Raw genomic sequence first — 20,940 nt, forward strand, 5'->3', positions numbered from 1 at the left:
GTGAAGGCTAGTGACTAGGGCATTAAAGTGGACTGCAAGGATCTGGGTTCAATTCCTTGCTTGACTACTGAATTGCTGTGTAATATGTGGTAAGTCACTTCACCTCTCAGGTCTCTGTTTCCCTTCCTGCCCTTTGTCTTTCTTCCTGTTTACAGTGTCAGCTCTTCAGGGTATGCATTGTCTCATACTATGTGTATGTGGAGTGCTTAGTATAATGGGCACTTGATCTCAGTTGGGTGCCATGGGTGCTACCAATACAAATAATTAATAATAATTAATAATCAAAGGCCAGGTCTACACTACCCCCCTAATTCGAACTAAGGTACGCAACTTCAGCTACGTGAATAACGTAGCTGAAGTTCGAAGTACCTTAGTTCGAATTAGTTCGAACTTACCTTGGTCCACACGCGGCAGGCAGGCTCCCCCGTCGACTCCGCGGTACTCCTCTCGGCGAGCTGGAGTACCGCAGTCGACGGCGAGCACTTCCGGGTTCGACTTATCGCGTCCAGACTAGACGCGATAAGTCGAACCCAGAAGTTCGATTTCCAGCTGTCGAACTAGCGGGTAAGTGTAGCCAAGGCCAAAGACAAAGGGAATTAGTGGCAGGGATAGAAAGTTCCAGGAGGAAACAGCCAACTTAAGGCTGAACTTTGTGCATCCTGGGATTCCTTGATAATTGTCTTGCAATGATTCTTGTTTCAAATGAGCTCAGTATTGCAAGGAACAAGATGGTATTTCTCACTGTCAGCCCCAACTCAACCTGGGATCTGTGAGTCCAGCTGGGGTCTTTCCTCCTCTTGCATCATCACCTGGTTCTGCAGGCCAAATCAGACCCTCAGTGACCGTATGCAACCCCGCAGTCATCCGTACCTTTGCTCAGATAGAATGCCGAGAACACTTCTGTTGAAGATGCACAACCCCTTTCACGCGAGTTGGTTCTGGCAGGGCAGGGAGCAGCAAAAATCAGTATTTGGTTCAATTCAATGAGGGTTTATGGCATGACGAGCTCTTCAAGTGTTGCCAAAGTGTAAATGCGACAGGCCCTTCCAGTCTCTGTTAGAGGTAGGTAAGCTCCACCCAGAGACAGAGCAGTACAGTGGGTGGGGTTTGATCCCCTGTGTCCATTTGTCATTCTTGGTCTAGTGTGATGCTACTTCTGCATTCAGTAAAAAGGCAGAGAGGACTGTGAATAGACACACGCAGCAGGCAGGTCTGTTGCAGAAGAATGCACCAGGGTCACTTGTCACGGTAGCACTGCGCTTTGAGCAGGAAAAATTTGCCTTTCGGAATCCTGCTGCAGGTTTCCCAAATATCAGCACTTGGCATCTGCATGCAAATTGGTGGGAACTAGAGACCTAACTGGGACCAGGGCCTCATTGTGGGAGACGCTGCACAGACACATAGGACTAGTCTACACTGGCAATGCTAAAGTGCGGTCGCGGCAGCGCTTTAAGATGGCTTGTGTGGTCGTGGCGCAGCCCTGGGAGGGGCGTAGCTCCCAACGCTGGGAGTGCAGCTCCCAGCACTGGGACACTGTCTACACTGGTGCTTTACAGCGCTGAAACTTGCTGCGCTCAGGGGGGTGTTTTTTCACACCCCTGAACGAGACAGTTACAGTCTGTAAATTGCCAGTGTAGCGAAGCCCAGAGTGAGAGACAGGCCCTGCCCAGAAGAGATTACCATCTAAATACACAAGACAGACCAAGGGTAGGAAGAGAAAAATCTGATGACTTAAAAACAGAAGCTGTTTGGCATCCTGATGAGAAAATGTTGTGTTTAAGGAACTCTCATTTATTTGTTAGCTCCTTCTCACACCCAGCAGCTTGCTGGTTTTTAGGAGTTGTGAAAGCTGGTGACAGAACATCACCACCTTCACCAAGCAGCCCTGCCTTCTACCTCTAGGGGGAGCCCTTTGGTCTGGATTTGTAGAGAAAACAGAAGTGCTCAGCCAGCGCCCGCACCGGAGGCCACATTTTCAGCTGGGCTCAGCTCCCATCTCAGTGCCGTAAGGAGTGGGCCACATGTTCAAAAACCGGCTGGAGGCTGAGCCGTTTTGAAAACCCAGCTCTTATCTCGGGAGCTGAGCTCTTCTGCAGTTCTGGCTGTGGGCGCTGAGCACTTGAAAATCTGGCCTGGAGTATTTGTACTGTTGGTAGCAAGGTAGCACAGTCTACTGGGTAGGGCAGTGCCCTGGGAATGAGGAAACCTAGGATCTTTCCCAAGCTCTGCAAACAAGTCACTCCACCTCTCTGCAACTGTTTTCCCTTTGTCTGTTAAAACTGCAGACTCTTCCAAGCAGGAACTCTCTCTCGTTCTGGGTCTACGCAGCACCTGGCAGAATGGGGCCCCGAGCTCAGGGAGGGTCTTTTGGTGCTACTGTCATAGACATCATCATCATTTTGACCATCTGGCCCTTGGCCGTTTTAACTGCATGCACTCAGCTTGGTTTCTTGTGCGGAAACAGGGTCTGCTCAGTTCTTTTGTTATGTGGGGCCGTCTTCCTCCTTGACTTCAGTGGGGTTACATCGGAGTAAGAGGTGGCAGAAGGTGTCCCTTTGTGTCTGAGTTCTGGACCCATTTCTCCATATAATGTAGCCCCCCACTCCAATACAGGAAACATTAATAGTCCTGTCCATTTATCATGCGGAAGGATGCCACCCATTAGCACAAGCTACCGGGGGAGCTGTTCCGTGCCAGCAATTCAGGCCCACAGAAGCAGTTTTAGATAGGGGAAATAAAGAATACCTTGTATGTCGAAACCACAGGGGACGCGTAAGGAGGCAGGATGAAATTACCCAATGCTGGAATTTGGCCTGGACACCAGCATTAAGCCTCCAAATCCTTACCTAAAAGGTGCCATCAGATAAAAGGAGGGCAGGTGCCTCGTAGTGTTGTAACAATTAAGTCTATAACTTTTGCCCGCTTCGGAATTAACCATGAAAAGTAGGTCAAGTTATTTTCAATAATGAACGTTATAAACGGTGCAAGGAAACCAGACAGAGACTAAATTAATCCAAACAAAACTGCCTACTCCTATGGTTCAAGGACTGCATTGAGGTTGGACTTAAGAAAATGTGGAAATGAAGTCTGTGATGTTGTGCAGTCTATATGGTTTTATAAAAATATAAGTGAATATAATGTAACTGGGATATGCTTCGTGCAAAAGGTCTCTTGTAAGGTATCATTACAAAGCTCATAATCTACTGAGTGTGATCATCCTATTTGTAGAAATGTACCACTCTTGTATCTAAAACTAGAAATATGAACATAACTCTGAGGGCCTATTGTAATTATGTAAAGTGTGGGCCATTAAGGATGGTTTGGAATCTTGATGACTCCCATTGTCTGCAGATGGCTGTATTTACCTGTGAGTCTTCCTGTATATATGTGTGCTGGCAAGTGAGTAATGAAGTCTTGCAGTGACATGTGATCATGTCACCTGAACTGGAATCCATCTTTAACCTGGTGCTTTTCCAGTGAGGGGGGGTGGAAACCCAGAGGGACAAAGGGTTCCCGCCTTATGCAAAAGATATATAAAGGGGTGGAAGAGAACAAGGGAGGGAGGAGCCATCATGAAGAATCCCCTAGCTATCACCTGAGCTGCAACAAGAGCTGTACCAGGGGAAAGAATTGTGCCCAGGCCTGGAAGGTGTCCAGTCTGAGAAAAAACTTACTGAAGCATCTCTGAGGGTGAGATTATCTGTATTCAGTTTGATTAGACATAGACGTGCGCATTTTATTTTATTTTGCTGGGTGACTTACTTTGTTCGGTCTGTTACTACTTTGAACCACTTAAATCCTACTGTCTGTATTTAATAAAATCACTTTTTATTTAGTAATTTACTCAGAGTATGTATTAATACCTGGGGGAGCAAACAACTGTGCATATCTCTCTATCAGTGTTATAGAGGGCGAACAATTTATGAGTTTGCCCTGCATAAGCTTGATGCAGGGTAAAACGGATTTATCTGGGTTTAGACTCTATTGGGAGTTGGGCATCTGAGTGCTAAAGACAAGCACACTATTATGAGCTGTTTTCAGGTAAACTTGCAGCTTTGGGACAAGTGATTCAGACCGTGGGTCTGTGTCTGGAGCCAGACGGGAGTGTCTGGCTCAGCAAGACAGGGTGCTGGAGTCCTGAGCTGGCAGGGAAAACAGAAGCAGGGGTAGTCTTTGCACATCGGGTGGCAGCTCCCAAGGGGGTTTCTGTGATCCAACCCGTCACAAAGTCCAATAGGAAATTCAATATGTCCTTATAGAAATAGTTTAATTGTTGTGCAAAATAATGAGGAGATGAAGTAGGCCACTAGGATCAGCTGAGGATTGGGCCCAGCCTTTACTTCAGTAGGGGGGAAAAGGGCAGATTTCCTGCAGGATAGCGATGTTCTTCCAAGCTGCAGCTGTCTTTCTGCACAGACACTCCAGGGGAGTGGGGTTGTTTTGTTGGCTGTTGGTCGGGAAAGCTATATTTGTGGGGATGGGTCACAGGGTCACAGCAGCATCTGAGCTACATTCCCACCGGCTGTCTGCCTGGAGTGACTGAATGTGCTGCATTAAAATTAGCAGGTGACAATTAAGCCTGCCGCTGGGAATCTGCTCCAAGTGGTGAGTCATGCATACCTGCGGCTTTGCATCTTGTCTCCCCACCACAGAGTCCAAGCCCTGGCAACGCGGGGTGCTAATGGTGCAGGCAGGCAAGTACTCCAGCTGCAGCTCCTTTGTCTCCTCCCCCCCCTCCCCCGCGCAGATGGGAAAACCCATTCATTGGGGAAACCCATGGTGCTCGCCCCCGTGATGGGCCTGCTAAAAGTGGGATGTTGTTGCTATGGTTATTTGGTATTTTTGTGGTCAGGGTAAAGCGAGAACTGCTTTTAAACTCCTGTTCTTCCACCGCAGATCTCAGCGCTCTCCACAGTGAACGCAGACCCGCTGCAAGAAGGAAGCATTTGCAACTATTCCACAGCTGTGCAGGGCTTCACCATTGGCACTGCGCTGCCTTCAGAAGCCAGTCAGAACATCCCAGCAATAGCACCTATCTATCTATGGTACTTATTTATAGTACCACTGGCACAGTTCAGGGCAGCTGCTCCTGTATTCCTCCTTGGTCCAGCAAGGACTCTCCCTCTCTGGCTTTGGGCTGTCATGGCCGGGGAGACACGTGTCTCCCTCCCTTCTGCCCAGGATATTTCCAGCCTGAACAGGTCCCTGCCTTCACGGTGTTCTTCTCAGCAAAAGACAGGCTACTGAAGCAGGCTTCTCTTGCTTTCTCTTCAGAGACTAACAACCCAGCAATTGCCAACAGTATCTAAGTTATCACACAGTTCTTAATAAGCAGCCATATTTTATTCTCAAGGGACTACAGAGAAAACTTATTAAAAACAATAGAAGAACCTATCCGCGTAATGTTACCCGGAATTGGGCCAGCTAGTAAGCTTAGGGAGGACTAATGACCCACCAGAGTTTGGCAGAAAGCATCACGTTTATTATACTGACAGCTAAGCTGAAAAGAAGGGGAAGGGGGGTCACACTCACACTTGCATACTCATGCTCCCAGGACAGGCACGGCACTGGAGATGTCAGGATCCTTCAAGGTAAGTGTCCCACAGCGCAGCGATGGACGGGGCGATGAAGGTAAGTCTTCCTGAGGCACGATGGAATGCAACGCGGCGTGCCACTGGCCAGGCAGTCCGGGAGAAGGATCTTCATGGGAGGTACAATCTTGTGAGTGCACTGCTGAGCCCATGGCCTCTTCCCCTTTTAAGGTCCTGCTCCTCATGGCCTGCGACTAGAGTAATAGACTTTAAGGTCAGAAGGGACCATTATGATTGTCTGGTCTGACCACCTGTACAATGCAGGCCACAGAATCTCACTCACCCACTCCCGCAACAAACCCCTAACCTATGTCTGAGCCACTGAAGTCCTCAAATCATGGTTTAAAGACTTCAAGGTGCAGAGAATCCTCCAGCAAGTGACCCGCGCCCCACACTGCAGAGGAAGGCAAAAAACCCCCAGGGCCTCTGCCAGTTTGCTCTGGAGGAAAATTCCTTCCCGACCCCAAATATGGCGATCAGCTAAACCCTGAGCATCTGGGCAAGACTCACCAGCCAGATACCCAGGAAAGAATTCTCTGTCGTAACTCAGATCCCACCTCATCTAACATCCCATCACAGGCCATTGGGCTTATTTACCGCTAATAGTCAAACTAGAGATGACTTGGCTGGGTCTGGTTGGTCACACTCCACCTTGGACAGTGTCCATGCAGTGTCCATGCATTGGGTGTGTGAGCGCTGCATAATTAGAGTCCCAGACACCATAGGCACCAACTTTTCCCAATGCCGGTGGGTGCTCGCGCCCCCTAGTCCCTGCCCTGACTCCACCCCTGCCCTGTCCCCATTCCAACCCCTTCCCCAAAGTCCCTGCCCCAACTCCGCCCCCTCCCTGCCCCTATTGGACCTCTCCCCAAATCCCCGCCCTGGCCCCACCTCTTCTCCCGAGCGCCGCGTTCCCCCTCCTCTCCCTCCCTCCCACCACTTGCCACCGCAAAACAGCTGTTTTGCGGCGCAAGTGCTGGGAGCCAGGGGGGACAGCGGGCATGCAGCGCGCTCAGGGAAGAGGCCCCAGAGCACCCACAGAGTCGGCGCCTATGCCAGACACTTTGTCTACCTGGGAGCTCTTCTGATCTTCCAGCTGTTCAAACAGCCCATTCATCCCACAAGCATTCCAGGAGGGGAGGGGAGGGGGAAAGCCACTTCACAGGTATTCAAAGTGGGAGAGGAGATGAAAGCGGGGGGAAGGTGTAACAGACCTTTTGAACATACAGGTTATACAGAGCATACAGATCACTGCTGCTCCTACAACACATGCTACTAAGCTGGTCCGAGATCCCGCCCCTCCAACATGGGCACTGGCAGGGATTTTCACCTGGTTTCAAGTTCATCACACCCTCAGCTGAGAACCATCACAGCCTGGAAAAGTTTCGTTCACCCTTTAGAGGTCTTTGAACTGCCCATGAAGAGGCAACAATGAGTCTCTGCTTCAAAAGTCTGGATTTGAGGTGGGTCATTTGCATTTCCTTCACCCACTCACCCCAAGTATTTCCTAGGAAATACACTTTGCTCATATTGCCCCCCCCACGTCCTCTGAAGTCCCTAATATCTTCCAGAGATTTCATTAATCGTGTCCTCTCGCCTAAAGAGGTTCCATACAACCCCACGCTAGCCCATGAACATTTGCGTTTTCACGACAACGGACTCCTCAAATCCTTAACCTTCATTCCATGAGGTTTAACATGATTCCATAAGGTTCGGCCAGGACACTGCTGGATCTGTCCCAACTACTTATGCCCTGTAGGATCTGAGCACCTCACAATCCACGTGACACTCAACTTGGAGATGTTTCCGAGCTTCTAAAATAATGAACCACCCTGGCATGTCGAACAGCTGGCTCAAGTTGGAGCCTAGGGTCTGGGACCCTCCAGCCTCGCAGGGTCTCGGAACTCAGGCTCCAGCCCCAGCCTGAACGTCTACGTGGTAATTTTATAGCCTCGCAGTCCAAGCTCCATGTGCCCGCGTCAGCTGATCCAGGCCAGCTGCAGCCTCACTGCAGGTCTTTCATCGCAGTCTAGAGGTACCCTTTGTTGTGCTCTGCTCTCCGCCAGCCCCCCTCTCCCTCTCCGGGCCTAGATGCCGATTCTCTTTGCTGTCGTTTGCACCACTGCGTCATTGGCGCAAACCAAATCAGCATTTGACAGATGTGGAGAAATTGGAGAGGGTCCAGAGAAGAGCAACAGGAATGATTAAAGGTCTTGAGAACATGACCTATGAAGGAAGGCTGAAAGAATTGGGTTTGTTTAGTTTGGAAAAGAGAAGACTGAGAGGGGACATGATAGCAGTTTTCAGGTATCTAAAAGGGTGTCAGAAGGAGGAGGGAGAAAACTTGTTCACCTTAGCCTCTAAGGATAGAACAAGAAGCAATGGGCTTAAACTGCAGCAAGGGAGGTTTAGGTTGGACATTAGGAAAAAGTTCCTAACTGTCAGGGTGGTTAAACACTGGAATAAATTGCCTAGGGAGGTTGTAGAATCTCCATCTCTGGAGATATTTAAGAGTAGGTTAGATAAATGTCTATCAGGGATGGTCTAGACAGTATTTGGTCCTGCCATGCGGGCAGAGGACTGGACTCGATGACCTCTCGAGGTCCCTTCCAGTCCTAGAGTCTATGAATCTATGAGCCATTTTACCCTGATGTAAATGACGACGCACAGGAGAGGGCCGTGGGGAATTTAGCCCCAGGTCTTTTCCTTCGCAGGGTGTTTCATTGTCGTCGTTTCAGCTGCCAGTGACACCAAAAATCACAAGCGCCCAGGAATGGGGGTATTCTTGCACCCGCATTAACTCTCCCGTCTCCTTCGCTGGTTCTGCACTCTGCTCCTCTGAGCCGTCACGACACAGGTCAGGAGCTGGGGCTCTCCACTTGCCATGTCCAAGGGAGTCCCTGGCCGCTGATCCTCCACAATCCGTGCAGGCCAGCGATCCAGCACCCACCCCACACCGTACAAAGGAAAAGGGCCAACCTCTGCCCCAAGCACCAGCCTCTCGGACACCTGACAAGTCCCAGAAGCATCAAGCAGACGGCAGCAACCTAACCCCGCCAAGCACGGTGTGGATTTCTCAGCGCACCAGGCAACGCTTCCCCATGCTGGCTGCGCTCATCAGAATCTAATGCGCCCTCCTGACTCCCTCGGAGAGCAGCTGGGGAACAGAAGGCACCATGCTCCAGCGAGCAGGGCAAAGCGGCTGTCTCGCCATCGGCCTGCAGGGTTGCTAAGTGGGCATCAATCTTGCATCACTGGTCGAGTGTGTGTGGGGGATAAGTTTACAATGTCACCCCCGGTCCCTCCTCCATGGGTGTCTGCTTTCAGCGAGCGCTCTGTGTCAAATGACCAGTAGCTGTCACCAGTGCTGATGGACTAACACTTCCCCGCAGCAGGGATCCAGCAAGCGTCTGGGGCTGGGCTCCTCGGGGAACACCCCGCTGCCAGGGCCTTTTCTCTCCTGCATTCCCGCAGGGTGGTTTTACCAGAGCAGACAGAAATCCCCGCCTGTTAGCATTCGTGCTCAGGATCAGCCGTTGCTTTGGAGCTGGGGGAGAGCAAGAGACGGGGAAGAGAGCCCGGCCCGATAAAGGATTGGTTCTGTTTGTGCATCCGCGCCGTGTCCGGGATGGCAGAGGTGGGGTGGAGAAAGGCACCTACCATCGCTGCTCATGAGACCGGTATGCTTGCTGTGAAGCCCCCGGTTCCCTTTGGCGTGGGGCGAGAGTGTAAGCAAGGAGGAGCAGGTCTGTCTTTTTATGATGTGTCTGTACAGTGCCTAGCACCGGGGGCCTCGATCTTTAGGTGCTACTGTAAATAAATGAATAAATAACTTCAGAGGGACTGTCATTTCCTGTATCTTTGTACGGCCCTTAGCAAAATGGGAAGCTGACTTAGAGGTGCTACCGTGCCTCAGTTTCCCCATCTGTAAAACAGGGATAATGATTTTGACTTCCTTTGCCAAGCATTTTGAGATCTGCTGATGAAAGGGGCTATATAAAAGTGAGGGATGATTATTGTTATGACTGCAATATACATCATTAAATTAACGGACGAGAGCAAAGGAACTTTATGAAACCTACCTGAAAATTGCTCCTTTAGAGAATCAGATTGGAGAGAGTGGTTTTTTTGTTTGTTTGTTTGTTTCTGTTTTAAAGATCCTGAAAGGTCTGGATATGTTTATTTCTGAGATGGCCCCAAAATAAAACCCGGCCCATCCCAACCCCACCACAGCGCAGCTGGCCTGCGGCAAATTCCTGACCTGCTTGGTGCGTCAGTTTCCCCATTTGTGAAAAGAGGGATTGTAAAATTGACCTACCTCACAGCAGGGACGGAGGGGATGTGGTGAAGCTGAAATGTCTGTTCAGAGCTGCTGTCAGGATGTCAAGTGTCCCATAAGCGCTAAATCGTTAGAAATCACTGCTGGCAACGGGAGCTGGTGGGAGGTAGCTGGTCTTGGTTCTGTAACATTTCTGTTCATTACAGTGCTGGATTCAGGCAGCCCTTTCCTTAGTGCTGTCACTTCACTCCTCTTCAAGTAGGAGCTGCAGGCGTTTCGATGAATGGCTTATGAAAGATGCTTTAGTTCCACCTTTGCGTCTGTAAGCGCGTGTGTATCCGCTGCTGGAATTCTATCTGCTCCCTTCTCAAATTGGTACCCCAGCACTGCATCCTGGGACAGCAGAGAAACTCCGTTTCCTAGGGCATGGCTATGCTGCAATCCCAGGGCATGGCTGCCTCTCCTGTCGATGTACCTGAGCAGCAGTGAGTTTCAGCACATGTATCAGTGGGCATGCCTGCCCTGTAGCGCCCCCTTCTGGCAAAGCATGGTGCTGCGAGCTCTGCCCTCAGTTTACCTTCTTCAGGGGCTCCTTAAGTCACCTCCTCCAGTCCAGAGTCGTTAAAACATTCCCCTTCTGGGTCTAATTTACAATTCACAACAACACGCAGTCCTGCAGGCCTTCCCCCACTCCACCCTCCTCTTCCCTGGTCCATTCCCCAGCTGGAGTCTTTCCCTCCCCACTTCCCCCCGCCTTGTCTCCACTCCACCCTCCCTCTTTTCCCAGGAGAGGCTCCAAGCCTTTCAGCTCCACCCTAGCTCTTGCCTGCTCTTTCTTTCTATGGCAAAGCAGAGTTGGCTGAAAAATCTATATCTAAATCTTACTACTTAGTGGTTTATATTCTCTCATTCTACCCAGCAGGCAGTGGTACAACACCTTTCTAATACTACCCCATTACCCTGATACTTTCACCCCTGTTTCCTCTTCCTGTTTCCCCCCTTTATAAGGCGCCTTCCATAAGACCAATTTGGGCAGCAGGTAATGAGTCACACGTGCCCACTACCTCTTAGAGGGCAAGTCACCCTGAGCTAGCTTGCTAGCCCCTGCAAGTAATTACCCAAGGTTCCAGGTGGGCTTGTAGAAGTCCATGCTAATACGGCCCCACTGTTCCAGTACCTGAGTTAGCTAGATCAAAGCGAGCTCAGGTAAATTTAAATAAATAAATTTTAAATTAATGGAGATATCCTATCTCCTAGAACTGGAAGGGACCTTGAAAGGTCATTGAGTCCAGCCCCCTGCCTTCACTAGCAGGCCCAAGTACTGATTTTTGCCCCAGATCCCTAAGTGGCCCCCTCATGGATTGAGCTCACAACCCTGGGTTTAGCAAGCCGATGCTCAAACCACTGAGCTATTCCTCCCCCTCAGGTATATCTGTGTGAGCTGCAATCACACTCTGTGATTGGAGACTAGACATGCCCTTTGTGGTGGTACATCCCCTGCTCAAAGGCTGCACCAAATTGGAACTTCAGCTGTGTGCCCTGCACGTCAAATACAGACCCCCCCAAACCCTGATGCTGAAACAGCTTCAAATGGAAGGCGATTGCTCTAACAACATGTGCAAATTAATAGATTAGTATGAATTATTTGTATTATTGTAGCACGTAGGAGTGCCCGTCATGGGCCAGGACCCGATGGTGCTAGGCGCTGTACAGATACAGAAAAAGACAGTCCCTGTCTCAGAGAATCGCGTCATCAATCTCTCTTCTGATGTGACAGCACCAGGGGTTCTGTGCGGACAGCAATCGGCAGCTTCCTATATGAAAACTCCACCGGGCTGAAGCAATATAATAATGTTTCGCCGGTGCCTTTGAATCTGAGCATCTCAGAGTGCTTCGCAAATACGAAATCATTTCATTGTCAAGTCCCCCTTGGAGGATAGAGAACTCTCACAGTGTCTGCGTTAGAGGTGGGGAAACTGAGGCACAGAATGCTTGAGCAACTTGCCCAAGGTCCTCCTTGGAGTCAATGGCCAAGTCCGGGGTAGTACGCAGGAATTCCTAGCTTTTTTCTTCTAATCACCAGCTCGGACTCTTTCCAAGAGTTGGGCACAGAACCCAGGCACCCTAGCGCTCAGTCCTGGGTTCAGATCACTAGCTAACACTCCTTTCCAGAGCGAGGGACAGAACACCGCAGTCCTGGCTGCTTCTGCTCTAACCACTAGGCGACATTGCTGATGGCAGTCTGGTTTTCTGACACATTAGTAACTCATGTGCATTTTGTTGGTTTGTGCCAGGCCCCGGGCCGGGACAGTACCGTCTGCCTCCTACTGTCGGATTTGTCAACCACGACTACACCAAGTTAATCAGCCCAGCGTATTCCTTTCACAGGAGACTCAACAATGGCAGTAAGTCTTTGTGAACCACTCTCTCTAAAACAGCCTGGGTCTGAACGACGTCAGTCTCAGATTCTTCCCAGTGCCCCCCCCGCCCACAATTCCCTCAGCTCCGTATCCAGTGTCACTTCACCCACCTCCCAGCCCTTCCTCCAAGCATCCGCTCAGGCACTGAGACCAAGATCAGTATGTGTGTGTATACCCCACCCATGTGTGTATACCTCCTCTCCATGTGTATATATGGCCCATTTGTGTTTGGATCCCATCTCTGTGTGTGTACCCCAGTGTGTGTGTGTGTGTGTGTGTGTGTACTCTCCAAGTGTGGGTTTGTCTGTCTGTTTATATCACCCATGTGTGGGTTTGTGTCCTGCCTGTGTGTGTTTATCACCCATCTGTGTATGTGTGTTTTCTCTGTGTGTGTGTATCACTCGTGTGTGTGTGTGTGTATATCACCCGTGCGTGTGTTCTGTGTGTGTATTACCCGTGTGTGTTCTGTGTGTGTGTATTACCCATGTGTGTGTATTCTGTGTGTGTGTGTGTGTGTGTGTGTGTTGCCCATATGTGGGTTTGTGTTCTCTGTGTGTGTTTAGGAGAACTTCTTGCACACGGATCTTTCGTGCTTTGCCATTGTGTACAGTTTTGCTGTTACCATGAGCGTGCCGGAAGAGGGAAACTTTGAAGCTGCATTATCTCAGCTGTCCAGGCGGAGAGCACAGCCACCTGACCGCTCTTTATTTCCAAAACAAGAATGCACAGGGTGAAGCAGGGAGCCAGAGCTGAGAGGCCAAAAGCACATTATTCTCAAGCTCAATAGGATTTGTAATTAAAACCAATACACCCTTCGTCCCCGCGCCATACCCCTCCTGGCCAAACTGCATCCCCTCCCCGTTCTGTCAGAGCGTGCCGCTTCCGCAGGGTCATTGAAATGCAGGCCCACGACCATCAGGGGCTTCTGTCACTCATCTCTGAATGCAGCTGTCACGCTGTCCTGACCTTAGCCTCAAAGCAGTGAGCCCCGCTGGCCTGGCATTTTGAAAAGCTGTCGCTACTAAAAATGACAGAAGCGTGCCCGATTAGTGGAGGTTATGACTGCCCGTACCCAGCAGAGTTGTGACTGCTAGTTGTGACAGGCACTCTTCAGCTGTGGATCTCAATGAACGGGGAGTAACTTTGTTCCCATTGTACAGCTGAGGAAACTGATTTTCCTAAGATCAGGAGCAGCAGAACCAGGGCTTGACACCTGCCCTCCCCTGCGGCCCTGTCAAGCTCTTGATGTTGCTTACAAATGATCAAAGGCCTGGATCTGAACTCATAGCTGTGGCTTTTATACGGATGCAATTCCATTGACTTGCGTGGAGGTCAAAGACCTTTATTTACTCCAGCGTCATTCCCCAGGAGGGGCCGGAGTCTGATCTCAGGCCAGCGTAAATCCAGAATGACTCCATGGGAATCAGCGGGATTATAACAGTGTAACAGATCAGAATATGGCCCAGTTTGGACATGCAATCCAATTAAGATGTGACCGACAGACCCATGACCAAATTCATCCCTGGTACAATCCCACTGAAGTGACATCAGGCATGAATTTGGTCCACTCCATAGGAGAAAGCGCTGGCCTATCTTCCCAGCCACCCCATTGCTCTATGCTTTTCTCTTTTGTTGTCAGTGTACTTTAAAGACTCAAGCCCAGGTCCCTGCTATTACGTGGACCCGCAACTCACTCGCTTTGGCAGGAGCGGAGGCCCGTCCTATTCCATGCTGGCGAGAGCAAAGACCCTGGGTGAGTGGAAGAGCATCAAAAGCCTCCATTGGGCTAGGAGTTGGTGGGGAGCACACGAGTGGCTGGTTTGGTCGCGTCAGCAGCTCTTTGGGTTGCTTTTAAATTGAATGTAGTGCTGGTTCGGCAGCCCCGGGCCTCGCTTTATCCTCAGGGCAAGCCACTCCTCCGCCATTGTTCCTTGCTCCGGCCTGGCGGGAGCCCCCTAAGGGTGAGAATGGCCCATCCAGCCCTGGGCTGAGGCTGTTTCCAGGGGCGAATCAGTGCCAACTCAGGTCGGCTTGGTGCAGCAGACACCATGGGTCAGGTTTTTGGTGCAGCAGAGGATGGCCTGTGACGGCTAGTTCATTCAGTTGCCTGCCCTGGTAGGAGCGGGCATTCCTGCCCCACCAGGGCTGGATCAGAAGTGGCTATGCAGAGCTGAAAGGCCACTCCTGGTGCAACAGGAACTGGCCCCCAGTGGAGGCAGGAGACCAGATGACTAGCGCGCTCTGGCCTGGGAAATCCTAGACTCCACATTGGCAGCAAGCCGCATCCAGCGTTATCGGGGTGATATGACGCGGCGCTGGGCACGAGCTCCCCTTCCTGACTGCGCCCAGCTTTAGCGTTTAACGCTGTGTCTCCTTCAGCGCAGCCACGGACCCCTGGGCCAGGCAGGTACAGTCCAGAGAAAGCCCCACCTGTCACCCAGCGCAGGCCGCCGTCTTTCACCATGGGATCTCGTACCAAGTACCGGCGGGTGGATCCCGTCCCTGCCCCGAACAGCTACACTCTCCCCTCGCTGCTGGGCTCCGGGGTCCCCAGCAAACCGTCCAGCCCTAGTGTCACCATCTCAGGGCGGAACAAACATGGTGGCTTTTCTGAGGACTTGTCCCAAACGCCTGGCCCCGGCCACTACAACAGGACAGATCCCAACACCTACTTGCACCGGGCACCTGCCTTCTCCATTCGGGGGCGATGCAGTGCGCCCGGGGCCGCCTTCCGGACACCGGGGCCTGGAACGCACAGCCCCGAAAAGGTGACCACCCACAGGACAAGAGCCCCAGCCTACTCCCTGGGTGTCCGGCACTCCGAACTTGTCACGCCTCTCATTGTGGATGTTTCCCAGTGGGGCAGCAGTTCTCTGGCGTCAGATCACTGGCCTTGATTTACCTTCCCTGCCTCGATCTACTGGATCTCCAGTGACTCAGACTGGAAGCTCTTTGCTTTGCCCCCAGCCCATTCATGCCACGCAGTCCTGGGACAGCTTCCAAGCAGCGGATGCGCCAGCACTTGAGACATTTAAAACTGGGCCAGTCCAAACCCTGTGGAGCTGTAGGGAACAACCCTGCACTGCTCTGCAGCGGGAGGAGTTTTCCTAGGGTTGCCAACCTTCCAGGATTGGCCTGGAATCTCCAGGAATTAAAGATTAATCTTGAATTAACGATTATGTCCTCATGTGATGAAATCTCCAAAAATACAACCAACCAAATTTGGCAACCCTAAGTTTTCCGCCTCAGTGATGCTTTGATTCTCTAACAGCCTCCACGAACTGGGTTCTGATCTTCCCACTTGGAGGCCCAAAGTTTCTTTACTAAACAGGTCAACAAAGAAGGATTTCAAAGACTGTGTTTGTATGCAGTGTAGACCTGACGCAGAGCTCTGGGTGGCTCGTAAGCTTGTCTCTCTCACCAACAGAAGATGGTCCAATAAATGATATTACCTCCCCCACCTTATCTCTCTAAAGATATTTTCAGGGCAGGCAGGGGAGAGGGAGAGGGGGAAAGGAAAGAGGTGCTGCTTTCTAACCCCCTCCCTGGCATTCCTCCGGGTTCGATTGTCACATTTACTTTTCCCTATTACTGCTGCAGCTTTTTGCTCTTCTCCCGCCAAAGGCAGTGAAAGTAGGCTGGTTAGTTTCACTTGCAGTATCTAGTCAGTTCCCTTTCAGGTTCTCAGGCAGTACCAGGCCTTTGCGTTCGGGTTTACAGCCCTGCAGGGGGGACCTTTGCAATCCACCCCCTGGGCCCTGATGAATGGAATTATTTCTGTTGCAATAGGTTTTTAACCCCACCTTTCCCCTGTGTATTTTTAACAACGTTTGGGCCTGAGCTATTCACGAGCATAATTTATAACGTACAAAAAAGTTTCCAAGGGTGACAGAGGTTCTTCAGGTTCAGAATAAATGTACTAACCTACGAAAGCCAAGATGTTGAAATTCTGCCTCCCCTCCCACGCCCTAGGTTTCTTGACCTTTCTGCACTAAACCACACCACCCTGCTAGCCCTCACACAGAGCTGTCAAGTGTCAACACCACTGGCGTAGGCGCCTCCTTCCCTGTTCCTTCCTACTCAGCCACTGACACCCCGTGAAGGACCGCAGTACAGACCTTTCCCTGGTGTCAAGGGATATAGCCTGAGTTATACGGATGTAAATCAGTAGAGGATCCACCTCGCTGGATGGGAAGGGGAGGAGGGGAAGACAACATGACTAGCCATCTTGATAGTGTCCCTAGAGAACTGGCCCCAGACACCGGTTCTGTCCTGTGCTAGGAGGCGGGGCTGTATGAATTTGGGAGGCAGGTGTGATGGGGGTTATAAGTTACGTGGCAGGGTCAGGCAAGATGGCTACAGGAGAGTGATAGAAGGAAGATATATTAGCCCCAGGTTAAGTAGGTCCTCTTTCCTTGGGTAAGGTAACAGGGAAGGTTCCAGAACAATCAGGAGCTTTCTGGAAACAATTAAGGCAGACAGGCTGATTAGAACACCTGCAGCCAATCAAGAAGCTGCTAGAATCAATTAAGGCAGGCTAATCAGGGCACCTGGGTTTAAAAGGGAGCTCACTTCAGTTTGTGGTGCATGTGTGAGGAGCTGGGAGCAAGAGGTGCAAGGAGCTGAGAGCGAGAGGGTGTGCTGCTGGAGGACTGAGGAGTACAAGTGTTACCAGACATCAGGAGGAAGGTCCTGTGGTGAGAATAAGGAAAGTGTTTGGAGGAGGCCATGGGGAAGTAGCCCAGGGAATTGTAGCTGTCATGTAGCTGTTACAGGAGGCACTATAGACAGCTGCAGTCCACAGAGCCCTGGGCTGGAACCCGGAGTAGAGGGCGGGCCCAGGTTCCCCCCAAACCTCCCAACTCCTGATCCAACACAGGAAGATCTCTGAGGCTAGCAAAATCTGCTAATAAGCACAGGACCCACCAAGGTAGAGGAGGAACTTTGTCACACTTACCAGCAGATCCCATGTGGCAAACGGTTCCAGTTCCTTCTGCGCAGGAGGGGATGGATGGGCTCCCGCCGCACGTGTGAAAGATCTTCCACCTACCTTCAGAGACGGGCTGGGTATCTGCTGTGCGAAGCAGTACCCCAAGTCGCCTTTATCCTCAAGGTCTGAGTGATCAGGCTGCCTTGCACTGGGTTATTCCCTGATACCACTGATGCTCCTCGCCATTTTAACTCCCATGTAACATAACAGAGACATCTCCTTATGCCCGGTTGGTTGCTGCAGGGGATACACCCTCTATCCTCCCACCGATGTCTGCCTTTGTGCTGCGAGACCAAGGGTGAGTGTCTCCTGGGCACGAGTACCCAGAGCCTCAGCTGGGATCAATTGACATAGTTCCAAGGACACTGCCAAGGCTGGTGGACCTGCTAACACATCAACGCAGCTGTGCCAAGTGGAGCTAGTCCTACTTGGGGAATCTTCTGTATGGAAAAGTCCTAGAGACCTGATCCGGGAGGGATAATCTTCCTATAAAATAGCTGTAAAAGTGTTCGGTGCCCAAGTGCTGTACACTAAGTGGGTATTCAGGGTTACTTGTTTGTATGTGCAAGGCTTAGCACAGCAGGGCCATGAGGTGTTACTGGCAGATTAATAACAATAATAATGCCACATTCTAGAGATGTCTCACATTCTCTGCGTGAAGAGTCAAACCCAAAGCCTGGGTCTGATTCTCTCCTGCTTTGGACCATGTGTCACCTGTGTAAAACCAGGCGTGGACTAGCCCCAGGTCTACCAACCTCAGTGAACCTGGCCCAGGTTTCAGATCTATGAATGTAAGAGACAGGCAGGCTTTGCCTGAAAATGCCCTATCCCTTGGCTGGCGTTGATCCTACTGGGAAAGGGTGAAGTGGGCTGTGCTGATTGGCCGAGGCAGGCGGTTTGTTCCCCCACCTGGAAACGGGAGGTGGGAGTGGCGCTCTGGGGAGAGAGGATCTAGGGTGTGGGCTGAGCAGTGCAGCGGGAGGAGCAGCCAGGTCTGGGGAGAAGATCTGAGCTGAACTTTATGCCAGGTTATTTTTGGTAGTGTATTAATAAAGCCCGACCTGAGGAAGGGAAGAGGTTGTACTCCACACGCTGCGTGTGCCGGGTGTGAGAACAAGCTGGGAACAGCACTTCCGCACAGTAATGACAGCTGAAACCAGGCGTCTAAGAAGCCAGCATCCTGAGGATGTGGATGGAGCGGCTCCTTCTTTTCCCTTCAGCTCCAAAACCTCTCCAGAGAGAGTGGCTCTATCGAGGCCTTCCCCCACTGTATTGCCTACCCTTTCCCTAGGGTGATTGAGGATGCTGGGAGCCTGATGCAGTCATGCCGTTACGTGGCCTGGATTTTACTACCAGCCCTGGCCAATTAATCATTTGCTGATTTCTTTCTAATAAGTTACATCTGCTGAGTTTCCACTGGGCCTCTGCCTGGTGAGGGGGGGCCCCGCTTTCACCTAGGGTGACTTGAAATAAATAAATAGATACCACCTCTCTCTGCCCTCTTGCATGTTTATTTTCCCTTTGATCAATAAACATTAACCTCCCGCCTGCATTTGCTGGCCCACAGAGGGAAACAACAAGCAGGCAGCAGGTAGGGGAGCCACTCTCTGCAGAGAGCCCAGAGGAAGTGGTGAGAGCAGCGGACAAACTGCAGCTGAACTCAAGTCAGACGGGCTGACGGAGAACTTACCAGCACGGGCTTTCAGCAGCCCTTCCTCTGAGAGTGAAGTGGGTGCCGTCAGAGGGAGATCGGTTGCTGGCAACAGGTAAGTCCTATATGAATTTTGTGTGTGTGTGTGTAGTTATCGGGGTTGGAGGCTCTCTACTTCAAGCTGCGTCAGGCCCAGTCACTCCTCAACTGGGAGATCTCTACTACGGAGTGGGTTGTGTTGATTTCATAAGGGAGAGTGGGGTTCTGCCATGCAGCTAGGTAGTGACCCCCAGCTCCAGCAAGGCCGTAGAGAGAGCTGTGCTTAGGGCCAGTTCCAGTTAGGGTAGAATTGCACCCTGCTCGTCTGGCACCCCTCCCACCCACTGAGGCGTTTGGGACTCTTCACCTCCAGGTCTAAATGCTAAAAGGCAGGGAGACAGAACAAACAACAAACCTGTATATAAATACTCAGCCACTAGGACTACGAGATCAGAATTCACTTCTGCTATTCTTCTGTTGTATTTTAACACCTGATTCTACCCTGGCTGGTTCTCTAGAAAGATCAAAGATTAGATAAAGAACAGGAGTACTTGTGGTACCTTAGAGACTAACAAATTTGTTAGTCTCTAAGGTGCCACAAGTACTCCTGTTCTTTTTGCGGATACAGACTAACACGGCTGCTACTCTGAAACCAAAGATTAGATAGACTGTTCTGGAGCAATGTGCGCTGTTGAGCAGCGGCTGTGTTCCACCCCAGAGCTGGCTGCATTTTGGTAGCACGTGAAGTGGCTCAAAGGGCCCATAGAGATGCAAGAACATATTAATACAGCAGAATGTGTGTCTCCCAGCCCCTTATCCATTCACACAGCTCCCCGAAGTGACACTGCACAACATCCACACACACACACACACACTCTCTCTCTCTCACGGAAATACATCCTCACACTGACACAACAACAGACATACACACCATACACTCCCGCTGACACAGCCATACCCACAGGCCCCATACTCCTCCCCCGCCCGCACAGAGACCAAAATGAGGGAAATGTTTAAGCCCCTTTGAGAACAGAGGTGACGCCTATGACCTTTCCCCATGAGCTGTCTGCCCCCACCCCCCGACAGCACACCAGGCTCCCCCCTTCCTTCCTTCGGCTTTATCTGTGCTGCAGAAAGAGGTGGGTGTTTATACTGAGGCAGCTTTCTATGCAGATCGTTTTCGCCTCACTGTAGCTAGTCCAGGTCAATCCACCCCACACCTGGGGTTGACCTCGATCAGCCTCGTCCGTGTGAAAACAACAGTGTTGTGTCTCCGCAGATGTAAAACCAATCCCCCTGGCCACATCCTCCGCTTGGCCTCTTGCCCCACCTCACCCCCTTTCCTGGAACTTTTAATGGCCCATTCGGCAGTGCTGACCGGAGCCACCAGGGTCCCTTTTCAACTGGGCGTTCCAGTGAAAATCTGGACACCTGGCAACCCTACCAACGGGGTCTGACGTGAGGCGAATTGAAGCAGGCCCTGACAGCCATGAAGCCGTCACAGGGAATGGTCAGATCATGTTCTTCCGTCTCCTGGGGTTCCTACAGGGGCCATGCACCTCAGCCAACTGGGCCAACTTCAGACTGGGCCCACAGAGAAGGTCAAGGAGAAGCATTAAGAGGCGATCAGGGAGGGGCATTTCTGGGAGCGTACAGGGGGGTCAGGGATGGGCACTTCTGGGGGTGCACAGGGGGGTCAGGGAGGGACACTTCTGGTGTGGGGTTTGTAAACCTCATCAGAACCTAGTGCGTGTATTGTGCATGTGTGTAAGGTACGTGAGTAAAATATCTTTCTGGGGGGTGTGAAGGACAGTGTGCCATTGCCTGTCAAAACATGGGGGGAGGGATAGCTCAGTGGTTTGCGCGTTGGCCTGCTAAACCCAGGGTTGTGAGTTCAATCCTTGAGGGGGCCACTTAGGGATCTGGGGCAAAATCAGTACTTGGTCCTGCTAGTGAAGGCAGGGGGCTGG

The 20,940-nt window shown here is 51.2% G+C and overlaps 2 protein-coding genes across 2 annotated transcripts in view; both read left to right on the forward strand.

Moving 5' to 3' along the window:
* The first annotated feature begins 9,273 nt into the window (after positions 1-9,273).
* ODF3L2 (outer dense fiber of sperm tails 3 like 2) lies at positions 9,274-15,261 on the forward strand. Its single transcript, XM_034755576.1, has 4 exons — positions 9,274-9,319; positions 12,165-12,275; positions 13,930-14,043; positions 14,670-15,261. The coding sequence occupies exons 1-4, from the start codon at positions 9,274-9,276 to the stop codon at positions 15,185-15,187; spliced, it is 789 nt and encodes a 262-aa protein (XP_034611467.1). The 3' UTR covers positions 15,188-15,261.
* Positions 15,262-18,803: 3,542 nt separating this feature from the next.
* The window catches only part of SHC2 (SHC adaptor protein 2), a 30,302-nt gene continuing 28,165 nt past the window's right edge, over positions 18,804-20,940 (forward strand). The window contains exon 1 of the mRNA XM_034755368.1: positions 18,804-19,046. The gene's annotated coding sequence lies outside the window, so the exon portion shown is untranslated. The remainder of the gene's footprint in view (positions 19,047-20,940) is intronic.

The sequence above is a fragment of the Trachemys scripta genome, chromosome 22, assembly GCF_013100865.1.
Source record: "Trachemys scripta elegans isolate TJP31775 chromosome 22, CAS_Tse_1.0, whole genome shotgun sequence".
Taxonomy (NCBI): Eukaryota; Metazoa; Chordata; order Testudines; family Emydidae; genus Trachemys; species Trachemys scripta.